Source organism: Gallinula chloropus (genome assembly GCF_964237585.1).
Source record: "Gallinula chloropus genome assembly, chromosome: 26".
Taxonomy (NCBI): Eukaryota; Metazoa; Chordata; class Aves; order Gruiformes; family Rallidae; genus Gallinula; species Gallinula chloropus.
In genome coordinates this window covers 5124730-5137425 of record NC_140111.1, presented here as the reverse complement: position 1 = coordinate 5137425, position 12696 = coordinate 5124730, and the positions used below count along the sequence as shown (strand labels likewise).

Here is a 12696-nt window from a genome sequence, read left to right as displayed (position 1 = left end):
TCTCCCTCTCCCTCTCCCTCTCCCTCTCCCTCTCCCTCTCCCTCTCCCTCTCCCTCTCCCTCTCCCTCTCCCTCTCCCTCTCCCCCTCCCCCTCCCCTTCCCCTCCCCTCCCCTCCCCTCCCCTCCCCTCCCCTCCCCTCTCCCTCTCCCTCTCCCTCTCCTCTCCTCCAGCCTGGACAACTCAATGGGCTGAGTTTTCCTAGGAAAGGGACCCAGAGCAGCCCCACCAGCTGACATCCTCAGTACTGCCTGGTCTCTGTGGGGGGCAGGAGGAGCCAGAGGGCTGGAAGCAGCCCAGGAGCATCCCTTCTGGAGGGCAGCCCAGCCTGAATCCTCCTCTCCCGTTGCAGAATCCCCTCTCCAGTGACAACGCCTCGTCCCTGTGCAGCACTGTGGATTACAAGCCCCCCCCACCAGTGGAGGAGGAGGTGGCAGAAGAGGCTGAAGACAAAAACGAGCCTGAGGAGTGCTTCACTGAAGGTGAGGGACCAAGCAGGGCAGGGGACCCCGGGGAGAGGGGGAGGTGGGTATGGAGGGGGCCCTGCCAACCGATTCTCACAGCCTAACTCAGCTCAGACCCAACTTCAGATCCTCCTGTGCTGCCAGGGAGAGGGTCCCTGTGGGGCTCCCCTCAAACCCAGCAAGATCCTGCTCCAGCCTCCACCTCCAGAGGCTTTTGTAAAGACCATAGGAGTACAACCAGTGTTGTACTGGTGGAAACACCCTGCCCAGGAGGTAACCCACAGCCCTCTCCATCCCCAGGCTGTGTGAAGAGGTTCCCCTGCCTCTACGTGGACATCACCAGCGACAGAGGGAAGGTGTGGTGGAACCTGAGGAGGACCTGCTTCCGCATCGTGGAGCACGACTGGTTTGAGACCTTCATCGTCTTCATGATCCTCCTCAGCAGTGGGGCGCTGGTAGGTCCCACCTTCCACCCTGTCCTCCCCAGCTTGGAGCCCAGCAGCACGGGCAGGGGCTGGGCAGCAGCACCAGAGGCTCTGGGCATCATCTGGTTGTGTCCTGTGCAAAACAAGACAGCTGTGGGCAGATGTTTGGGTTCAAACCCCCTTTGCCCCAGGTCTGCCCAACGTACAGCCTTGGGAGGGGCTCTGAACATACCCCCTTGCCCTCCAGGATTCAGCTTTCCCACCATCCACCATGGTGTGTGGTCCACAGGCTCAAGGGGATACAACCCCCTACAGCCCCCCCTCCTGCTCTTAACATCAACCACGAGCTCTCTGCACCATCCTTGGGTCTTCATGTGGATGGATCCTCACTCCCTGCCCCCAGGGCCAGCTGTCCAGAGGTGCTGTATGAATAATCCATGGTTATTTGGCTGGTCAGCACTTCCAGCTGCTCCCTCCCTGAACCTGGGTGTCCATCTCCCTCAGGAGAAGCTGTTTGTCAGCCTCTTGTTCCCCTGTTTGAGCTGGACACAACTCATCTGCACCTGTAAACACAGGGAGATAATGGGGAGACCAACTCCCCCACCAGTTTTGGGGGTAAAGAGAGAGGGAAGGAGGACAGGAGGACTGAACTGGTCCTCAGGTGTGTTTTATGTGCCTGTGTCACACTCTCAAGTGCAGTTTGGGCACATCTGAGGTTGTAGCTGGTGCCAGAATCGAAAGCTCTGCTACAACAGCTGTGCAACACCTGATCACCATGCCTGTACCTCTGCTCAATGGTGTTTTACATGCCAGGTGGACACAGCAGAAGCTCAGATTTCTAAGAGCACTTTCAAAACTACCAGGGTGTCCAAAGGTGCAGGTTGGTGTCCTGGATTTTGGCTTCTGCTCAGTCTGGTGGGAATTTGATGCAGCCTCAGGACAAGCACCACCCTACACTGAGTCATAGAATCCCAGAGTGGGCTGGGTTGGAAGGGACCCCAAGGGTCACAGAGCTCCAACCCCCTGCCACAGGCAGGGCCACCAACCTCCAGCCCTGGAGCTACACAAGGTTGCCCAGGGCCCCATCCAACCTGGCCTTGAACACCCCCAGGGATGGGGCACCCACCCCCTCTCTGGGCAGCCTGTTCCAGCCCCTCACCACTCTCTCTGCAAAGAACTTCCCCCTAATATCTCATCCAACCCTTCCCTCCTTCAGCCTCACTCCATCCCCCTTGTCCTGCCAGTCTCTGCCCTTGAACAAGCTGATTCCCCTCCTGTTCCTCTGCTCCCTTCAGGGACTGGGAGGCTGCAATGAGGTCCCCCCACAGCCTTCTCTTCTCCAGGCTGACCCAGCCCAGCTCCCTCAGCCTCTCTCCGTAGGGGAGCTGCTCCAGCCCTCTGAGCATCTCCGTGGCTCCTCTGACCCCTCTCCAACAGCCCCACATTTTCCTTGTCCTGTGGCCCCAGCTCTGGACACAGGACTCCAGCTGGGGAGGGCAGAGCAGAGAGGGAGACACACACACACACACAGACACACAAACACACACACAACCACCAAGAACTTGCAAACAAGAGTCAGATCCCGTTGACCACCAGGGAATGCCACCCACAGCCAGGCTTTCAACTTTTCCAGCTGCCCCTGGCTCTGGGGAAGCAGGGACAATGGCTGTGGCTGCCCTGAGCCGTGCAGCAGGTCTAATGGGAGAATGACTGTCACGTAGCTCCCTGTTCCTCCCAGGCTTTTGAAGACATCTACATCGAGCAGCGCAAGGTGATCCGCACCATCCTGGAGTACGCCGACAAGGTCTTCTCCTACATCTTCGTCATCGAGATGTTGCTCAAGTGGGTGGCCTATGGCTTCAAGGTTTACTTCACCAACGCCTGGTGCTGGCTGGATTTCCTCATCGTTGATGTAAGTGTGGCCTTATGGTCACCTCTAGAGTCACAGCGATTGGGAGCCTGGGGGGACTGCAGCAGGATGCTGCGAATCAACCCTTGTTGGATTTTAAAGGACAAGGGGGTGGCTGTGGGGGTAACTGCTTAAAATCGTCGTCTTCCACAAGAAGGGCAACTTCTTCTGGATGCAGAAACCCTCCCAAACTCTTTCTGGTTTAGGCTCAAGCCAAGAACAAGCCCATAGAATCATAGAATCATAGAATGGTCTGGGTTGGAAGGGACCCCAAAGGTCACAGAGCTCCAACCCCCCTGCCACAGGCAGGGACACCAACCTCCAGGCCTGGAGCTACACAAGGTTGCCCAGAGCCCCATCCAACCTGGCCTTGAACACCTCCAGGGACGGGGCATCCACCCCCTCTCTGGGCAGCCCCTTCCAGCCCCTCACCACTTTTTCTGTAAAAAACTTCCCCCTAATATCTAATCTAAACCTTCCCTCCTTTAGTGTTCTACCAGACCCCAGTAGAGACATGAAGTGATGCAGGATCTCCTAAATGCTCCATGATACAGGAGACCATTCCACCTGTGCAGTATTTCTCTGTCCCCATCACCTCCCCACTCACACCCAAGAGGCAGGGACATCCTTCAGGTGGCTGGTGACCAGGGCCCCAAGGACTCGATGCCAGTCCCTGTGTCCTAAGACAAGGCTATGGCCACCACCCTAGGGAGAGAGGGAAGGGCAGGAGCTGCAGGGATGCAGTTTGGTTGTGTTTCCATCTGAGATGCTGCTAAACCTTTGGGCTGCTCCTTCCAGGTGTCCCTTATCAGCCTGACAGCAAACTGGCTGGGATACTCTGAGCTGGGAGCCATCAAATCCCTGCGGACACTGAGGGCTCTGAGACCACTGCGTGCGCTGTCCCGATTTGAAGGCATGAGGGTAAGTGCCTCCCCATGAGCTGCTGGCTCAGAATCACAGAATCACAAGGTTGGAAGAGACCTTTGAAGATCCTCAAGTCCAGCCATTCCCATCCTGTGCTAAACCAGATCCCTGAGCACCTCATCTCCCCATCTGTTAAACACATCCAGGGAAGGTGACTCAATCACATCCCTGGGCAACCTTGCAACTTGGCACCTACATCAGGGACCCATCCCAGTTGGGGGTCCTCAAGATGAGTGGGATTGATGTTACAGTGCCCATGGTCCAGTTTGAGCCCACTCTGTGCTTCTGGGTCACTGGAATCATGAAGGTCCACATCATTGTGGTTCCCTAGCCAGGTCCTACAAAGTCTTATCTCCCTTCCCAGGTGGTGGTGAATGCCCTGCTGGGTGCCATCCCCTCCATCATGAACGTCCTGCTGGTCTGCCTCATCTTCTGGCTGATATTCAGCATCATGGGGGTGAACCTCTTTGCGGGGAAGTACTACCGGTGCCTCAACACCACCTCGGGGGAGATCTTCGACATCAGCGTGGTGAACAACAAGAGCGACTGCATGGCCCTCCTGCACACCAACCAGGTCAGATGGGTCAACGTCAAGGTCAACTTCGACAACGTGGGCTTGGGATACCTCTCCTTGCTGCAAGTGGTACGTAACAGCAGCAGCTGCCATCCCTCCAAGGTGTGCACTGCCGTGGCAGGGCAGCCTGAATGGCATCAGGGATGATGACAGATGCTGCCTCGATGCCCAGGTGGGGCCTCTTGGCTGCTGTTTTGCTCTAAAAATGGGTATTTAACACACAAAACCCCTGCAGAGCTGAGGAGGAGAGGGACAGGGTAGAAGATGGGAGGGCAAGGCAAGCGTCACTGGTGACCTGCTGTAGGTAGCACCAAGCCTGGAGCTTCAAGGAGCCCTCTGCATGAGGAGGGGAGGCCTCTTCCCCACCTCCAAATCACCCCAGCCCCAAAAAGTTCTCTCTGCTGCAGTCGTAGGAGTTTTGCATGGGGAAGATGACGATTGGAAAACACACGTCTGTCTGTCTGTCTGTCTGTCTGTCTGTCTGTGTGTGTGTGTGTGTCACAGCCCTGCTTCCACGGAACCCACCGCAGCTGAGGCAGGTGAGCAGAAGGGGAACTGCTCACCACAATTTTAATACAGCTCTAGGTGTGGGCTCTGGTGTTGGGTGTGCTGGGGTTACTCCCATCAGATCCAGGGGAACTGGCGGTTGCAGAGTCGGAGCGGAACCCAAAGCGATTGACCAGCTTCAAATTCAGCTTCCTCTTCAGATTTGTTGTTCCATCAGATTCAGGAAATAAGATGTTGGGGCTTTTTGTTTAACAAATCAGCAGTTAAAGCTTGTAAAAGGTGCAGTATAACCCCCACATACACACACCTTACACCCCCCTTCCAAACTCACCCCCCCCTACCTCCAGATTGGGATTGGGCAGAGAGCAGCGGTGCAGAAGTCAGGGCTGTGGGGGTGGCACAGCTTGGGAGCAGCAGGGAGGCAGCTGGTCCACAGCACAGGGAGAATGCACTTGGTTTTGGGAGGGAAAAAGAGTCCATTGCTCCTTCTTCCAGCCTGGTTTTGCAGTGGTGTTTGGGGGGGGGGTGACCTCAGCCACAGGACGGAGCTCGCGTGTGCACGTGCAGCTCTCAGGGCACCTGTCCTGTGGATTCAGCTCACAGCCCTTCCCCCTGCCCCAGAGAAGCTCCAACTCTGGGCTGAGAAGGCATGCTCAGAGATAAACCACACCCCAAACATGCACCCATCCCCTTCCCTCTCCCCCTAGCCCCAAATGCCTCCCAGTAAATCCACTCTCCTCCGCTGTCCCCGCAGGCGACCTTCAAAGGCTGGATGGACATCATGTACGCTGCTGTGGACTCACGTGAGGTGAGGGGACGGACAAGGATGTCTCTCAAGAGGCACCAAGAGTCACTCATCCCACTGGGATGGTCCCCCTGGACAACTGGGGCTGAGGGACAGACCCCTTGGCCGCAGCATCCCCTCTGGCCCTGGTGCCAGGGGGTTGCCTGCATCCTACCCGCCCATGTGTTCACCTAGGGCACAGGCTAAAGAGTGGAGAAAAACCCCCCAAACATCCCCCTGCTGAGGTGCCCAGCCCCAAAAAGCACGACCAGTTGTGTCCCTGTGCCACCCAAGTCAGTGTCACCTGCAGCCCACCTGCAGTCCAGCCCCCACACCAGCCTCCCACCCCACCAGGACTACAGCTGGGGCCAAGTCTGCTCCAGCTTCATGGTCCCAAATCTCTGCTCCACCCCTCAGCTCCAACCTGAGGTCCTTCACTCCTGCAGTGGGACGATGCTCTCCATGTGCCCCTCCAGCTCAGACTGCTTATCCCATCCTGGAGAAGGCTCCTGGCTTGCTCTGAGCAGTGAAGTGTTATTAAAACACAGCAGACAGGTTAAACCTTTGGGTTAAACAGGTTATTAGGGGGGAAAAAAGGAAAAGAAGTGTTTTGAAGAGTTTCATGCAGAGGCTGTTTCTGCCAGGATCCATCCCAAAAAGCATCCCTGCACCAGCCCATGTGTACAGACTGTGTGCCATGGGCTGATGCAGCAGGAGAGACCTTGTACTCCCTCTCTACACAAGCAAACTTGCCCAAACCACGCTGGGGGTCAGCTCCACACCCCCCGCCCCCAGACCTGAACATATTGGTTTTGTTGCCTTTTTTTAGCACCAGAAACAGCTGCTCTGCTCACCCCAGCTGCAGCTGCTCAGCAGAGGAGCCACTTCCAGCTCCTCTCCCAAAATGGTTTGGGCTCCTGCCTCCCTGAGCACCTCCAGCAGAGCTGGTTTGGGGGGGAAATGTGGTCTCTTCAGCCAAGAGCTCTCTTCAGAATGGGGGAAGCCAGTGTGACACCTCAAGCTGTCTCCAGTTCAAATGTAGAGCTGGATTAAGTGATGCCCCCAGAGATGACCAGTGTTCTCCAAGGCTGCCAGGCTGTGCCACCCCCATGTTTGGCATGGCACAAATGAAACCACCTCTCAGCTGTTCTTTCAGCCTTCAGAAAGCTGATTATCAGGAAGAAACTCAGGTTCAGTCATTAACATCACCACCCCTGGGCATCCTGCCCTGTTCCCCAGCCCATGCTGAGGGATCCAGGGATGAGCACCCCAGAGCTTTGTCCAGCTACAGTGACCCCCATTCCAGATCCTTGGGGAAACACTTTCCAGGGAGGGTTGGTCTCAAGTTTCCCATCTCTCCTGGTCAGATTGAAGAGCAGCCAGTGTATGAGATCAACCTCTACATGTACATCTACTTTGTCATCTTCATCATCTTCGGCGCCTTCTTCACCCTGAACCTCTTCATCGGTGTCATCATCGACAACTTCAACCAGCAGAAGAAAAAGATAAGTATTTACTGGGTGCTGCAGCTACTGCTGCCCTGGTCCAGGGTGGAGGGAACCAGCATGGGGTGAGGGGACCATGGCCACCATGCCCAGGGCTCTTGGGGAACCCAAGGTGCCTCTGCAGCTGCTGTTATCTGTTAGTGGCTTCCCACAGAGCATAAGGAGAGGAGAGCTGGACCAAAACCAGCACTGGGGCTTCATGGGGAAGAGAGGATCTGACCAATGGTTATCAATATCTGAAGGGTGGGATGCAGAGGAAATGGGCAGCCTCTTCTCAGTGTCTGTGGGGACAGGGCAAGGGGCGATGGACTCAAGTTGGAGCACAGGGAGTTCTGCACCAATATGGGGAAGATCTTTTCCCCAGTGAGGGTGAGGGAGCCCTGGGACAGGCTGCCCAGGGGTGTGGAGTCTCCTTCTCTGGAGAGATTCCAGCTCTGTCTGGACACCGACCTGTGTGACCTGTCCTAGGGAGCTGCTTTGGCAGGGGTTGGACCTGATGGGCTCTGGAGGTCCCTTCCAACCCCTGTGACTCTGTGATCTATAGAGGATTTCACTGAACAGATGCAGAAGGAGGTGGTGGGGGGGGGGGGGGGGGGGGGGCTGTGTTGTCTCCCCCTGTTCCACAGCAGGCACAGCTGTACACCTCTGCTGTTCACTTCTGTCTCTTCCCAACCCGTGACCCTCTCTCACCATCGTTCCATGGCATCATGGAGAGACCCAACTTCTGCTTTCAAAGGGACCAGAACAGGGCTGCTACCCCCGGGCTGCTGGGGAGGGGTGTGGGCGGAGGGCGGGTAACACAGAGCGTGTTGCTTGTCCCTGTAGCACCCCGAGATGCTGCCTCTGTCCCAGCAAGGTGGGGGTGAGCCCTGGCAGGACATGGGGTGCCCCACCTGCTGGGAGGCAGCGTCTCAGCTCCGCAGGAGGAAACCACGGGGCTGGTGTGAGCACCCATGGGTGCTGTGAAGTGGGGGGAGCGGCACAGCAAAGGGCAGGTGGGGAGGAAGCAGGTTTCACCCAGTCAGGGGGCAGTGCCTGGTAGGAGCTTGGCTGGAGGTGCTTGGTGGGAAGAGGTGAGTTCCCAAGTCTAACAGCGGTGATTCTCTCTATACTTTGGAGGCAAAGACATCTTCATGACCGAAGAGCAGAAGAAATACTACAATGCCATGAAGAAGCTTGGCTCCAAGAAGCCCCAGAAGCCCATCCCCAGGCCGTCGGTATGTTGGGTTGATCACCCTGGAGTGCAGCAGGGAGGGAGCCCTTCCCACCACCTGTCCCAGAGTGGGACAGCCCAGAAGGGTCCAGGGAAGAGCATTTGGCAGAGCAAGGAGCCAAATCCTGGTTCCCATTGCTAGTCTTCCAAGAGGACCTTGCTCAGAGATGGGGCTTCAGAAGAGGTTATCGTCAGGCAAACAACTTTGGATCTGCCCCTCATCATCCCTGTGTCCTCTGCCCAGGGGGAAATAGGGTTTACTCCCAGCCCAGCTCCTCTCTCAAAGGGAGCTACTCAGGGAAAGCTCAGTTTTCAACACTCCTAGAAGAGATGGTGCCAATACATACACAGCTGGGACTTGAGTTTGGTTTTGAGAGCCCAGCTCAAGACAGGCTCTGCCCCATGTGGTTATTTTTTCCCTGATGCATTAGCTGTGGATATAATTAGAAAGCAACTGTTCCTGGTTCCCACACCTCCTGGCCATGGTGGGTTTCATCCTGAGGGGTTCTGGGTATCCTCCTCCCATAGCTTTTGAGGCCTTGAAACCTGTGCCCTGGCCACAAGTCTGAGGTTTCCTGGACTCTTCTAAATACTGTTCCTTCTTCTGTCATGTCTTTGTGTGTGTGTGTCCCACGTGTCCACCTCACATCTACTTCTCCATCATCACCCACGTGGCCCTTATGGCAGAACAAGTTCCAAGGGATGGTGTTTGACTTTGTCACCAAGCAAGTATTTGACATAACCATCATGATCCTGATCTGTCTTAACATGGTGACGATGATGGTGGAAACGGACGACCAGAGTGACTTCAAAACGTCTGTACTCTACAAGATCAACCTGGTGTTCATCGTCATCTTCACAGGGGAGTGTGTGCTCAAAATGTTTGCCCTGCGCTACTACTACTTCACCATTGGCTGGAACATCTTTGACTTTGTGGTGGTCATCCTCTCCATCTTAGGTGAGTCCTGGTGGTGCCACTGGTTCCTCAGGGATCCCACTGGATAACAAAGGGTGCAAACGGTCTGGTCAGTCCACAGCCACCTTGCCTCTCCCATCACTGGCCACCCCGTTGCACCCACCCTTTGAGCAGGGCCAAGCCAACAGGACAAGTCAGATGTGAGGCCACCAGGCAGGGCAAAGGGTTGGGATTCTGTCCCAGAGCTCTTTGGTGTTGGCTTCCCCTTGCCCCACAGCCAGTATTTACCCTCTAGTTCTGTGCTCAGAGATATTTTGGAATATATTCTCTTTGTCACCAGCAGAGCAAGGTGCTGTGTGCCACTGGGGGTGGCTTCATCTCCCTCTGTCTCCCCAACCCTAGCAGAAGAAGTGGAGTAGCCCTGCTGTGTTGGCTACAGAGCATGGTGAACTCCCATCTCTTCCCTTCCTTCACAGGTATCGTCCTCTCAGACATCATAGAGAAGTACTTCGTATCACCCACGCTCTTCAGGGTCATCAGGCTGGCAAGGATTGGCCGTGTCCTCCGGCTGATCCGGGGGGCAAAAGGCATCCGGACTCTCCTGTTTGCTCTGATGATGTCCCTGCCTGCCCTTTTCAACATTGGCCTCCTGCTTTTCCTTGTCATGTTCATCTACTCCATCTTTGGGATGTCCAACTTCGCCTACGTCAAGAAGGAGGCGGGGATCGACGACATCTTCAACTTCGAAACTTTCGGGAACAGCATCATCTGCCTCTTCCAGATCACCACGTCAGCTGGGTGGGATGGTCTCCTCAGCCCCATCCTGAACAGCGGCCCCCCAGACTGTGACCCCGACCTGGAAAACCCTGGCAGCTCAGTGAAAGGGAACTGTGGCAATCCATCCATCGGCATCTTCTTCTTCTGCAGCTACATCATCATTTCCTTTCTCATCGTGGTGAACATGTACATCGCCATCATCCTGGAGAACTTCAACGTGGCCACGGAGGAGAGCAGTGAACCTCTCTGTGAAGATGACTTTGAGATGTTTTATGAAACCTGGGAGAAGTTTGACCCGGATGCCACCCAGTTCATCGCATACAGCACCTTGTCTGACTTTGTAGACACCTTACAGGAGCCGCTCAAAATTCCCAAGCCAAACAAGATCAAGCTAATCACCATGGATCTGCCAATGGTTGCTGGGGACAAAATCCACTGCCTGGATATCCTCTTTGCCCTGACTAAGGAAGTGCTGGGAGACTCAGGAGAGATGGACGCCCTGAAGGCCACCATGGAGGAGAAGTTCATGGCTGCAAACCCTTCAAAGGTTTCCTATGAACCCATCACCACCACCCTGAAAAGGAAGCACGAGGAAGTCTGTGCTACAAAAATCCAGAGGGCTTTCCGGAGGTACCTCCTGAGGCGCTCGGTGAAACAGGCATCCTACATGTACAGGCACAGTAAGGATGAGGATGCCCTGAGAGAAGGGGCACCTGAGAAGGAAGGTCTCATCGCCACCAAAATGCACGAGATGTATGGGAACAGTGGGACAGATGTGGAGACAGCCCCTGCCTTTGGGCTGGCACCCGTTCCCAGCTCAGAGACTCCAGATGCTCCCGGCGAAGCCAAACCACGGGCTAAGGAACGCGTTGTGAAGGAGTCTCTGGTATAACAGGAGGAGGTTCCCATTCCTCACCCAGCCTTAAAAGACTTCATTTCTATCTCCTTCTCAAGAGCTCTTCCACACCCAGATCAACAGATCTCAGCTATTGAGCTAACTTCAGCTATCTCGAGTAGACACCGTAACTTCAGAGGCAGGATCTCGTAGGGCTCCTGTTTTTTACAGCTCACTGCACTTGCAAATAGTTCAATACTTCTTTTCTTACAAGAATTAAATGTGAAATCTATCTCTTGGTGGGGGAGAGAGAGACAACCTAGTTTTGAAATGATGTCATCAGGGTTAACGATGGTTTTTCAGACATTAGCAGGCTGTCCTTTTGCTTAATTATTTATTAATGTTATTTCACGATTCAGATAGCTTCTTGGACATTATTCTTCCAGGGTGCAGCTGAGCAGCCAGTGAAAGATGAGCCAAATGAGTGAAATAATATTAAGAATAATTACAGAAAAGACAATGTTTTGTGAACAAATCTCCAATGTCTTAAAGTAGCACCTTTCTTTGGAATATATCAATAAGCTTTATGGATTATTATTATTATTATTATTTTCTTTTTGTTATATACAGAGAAAGTGCCATTATGTCTTAAAGATTTGTTTGCCTAGCCAAAGCAAAGCATCTGCAGCTATGTTCTCAGGGTTAACTATCAGGTTTTAGTGGTCTCTGGATAGGTGTTGAACTCATAAATCATTCAGGTCTCTACGGTAGGAATGTAAATGGTCTTTATATTCATGCTTCTTCTGGGTTTTTTCCCCATTTCATCCAGATTTTGGGGCAGGAAAGCAATGGTCAGAGGTAGCCTTGGAGAACCTCCTCTGAGAATCCCCAGGCTCTGTGACAAAACCTCTTCAAGGGGGTTTTTTCAAGCCCTGTAGCAAGGGGAAACGTGCTGCTGGAGCGCTCTGGGTTAGCGTGAATTAACGAGATGCATCCCCAGGGGTTGGAGTGGGTCTTTGAAACGTCCTTCCTCCAACAGGGTCCCTTAAATCCCATCAGCCACCCAGTTTCAGGGGGTCTTAATGCAATGAACGCTCCCACCGGGGTGTAAATGCCAAAATATTCAGGCAGAGCATCCTCCCCTTGGCCTGGTGGCCCATTCTAGGGCATCTACAGAGCCTGATGGGGCCTCACAGGAAACCTCCCAGCAGAGCAGGGGTTTTCAGAGGAAAAAGGGTTTTGCTGCTCTTTACACAGGCAGCCAGGAAAGGCCATGAGGGAAAAAAAAAAGTGCTGGGGGCCCCAGTTTGATCTCTCTGGCCCGTTTTCTGCCTTCAAAAGGGGAAAAAAGTCTTGAGATCAAAACAAAAACGAACCAAAACCTCTTCCAGTTAAAACAAGGGCTGCTTCTCCAAGCCAAAGGTCTGTCTTCTTTTTTTTTTTTTTAATTATAATTATTATTATAATTTTTCTTTTCTTGGGCTGATTTTGGTGCCAAGCTGTTAGGGATGCTCCATGTCCACCCAGCCTGACCGGGAGCGGTGCTGAGCTTGCTTTGCCATCCACGTGCTGTTGGCCAGGCGTCAGAGCCGGGATCGCCTTGCTCATCCCGTTGCCTTGTGCTTTCCTTTCCGTGCTGTGGTAGGGTGATGCTCCCTGGAACAAGGAGCCTGAGCTATTTTGAACTGGTGTTTCTGTTGGAAGCATCCACGGCGCGGCGGTTGCCAGCCCGGATTGTGGTTCACAGTCAATGCTGCTTGTACGTATGTGTCGTTGGTGATGGGGAGATGCCAAAGAGTGAGATTCATGTGAGCTGAAGCCACTTTTCTTTGTACATTTCTTAAAATAAACACCTGTAAATGGTC

The 12696-nt window shown here is 54.1% G+C and overlaps 1 protein-coding gene across 1 annotated transcript in view; it reads left to right on the top strand.

Annotated features, from left to right (window-relative positions):
- Window positions 1–12696, top strand: part of SCN4A (sodium voltage-gated channel alpha subunit 4) — a gene marked incomplete at its 5' end in the record, with an annotated part of 40592 nt that extends 27896 nt beyond the window's left edge. The window contains 10 exons of the mRNA XM_084275668.1: window positions 351–480; window positions 763–917; window positions 2626–2799; window positions 3595–3717; window positions 4085–4363; window positions 5556–5609; window positions 6953–7090; window positions 8203–8307; window positions 8991–9261; window positions 9696–12696. Coding sequence (XP_084131794.1) covers window positions 351–480; window positions 763–917; window positions 2626–2799; window positions 3595–3717; window positions 4085–4363; window positions 5556–5609; window positions 6953–7090; window positions 8203–8307; window positions 8991–9261; window positions 9696–10888 — 2622 coding nt within the window. The 3' untranslated portion in view covers window positions 10889–12696. The remainder of the gene's footprint in view (window positions 1–350; window positions 481–762; window positions 918–2625; window positions 2800–3594; window positions 3718–4084; window positions 4364–5555; window positions 5610–6952; window positions 7091–8202; window positions 8308–8990; window positions 9262–9695) is intronic.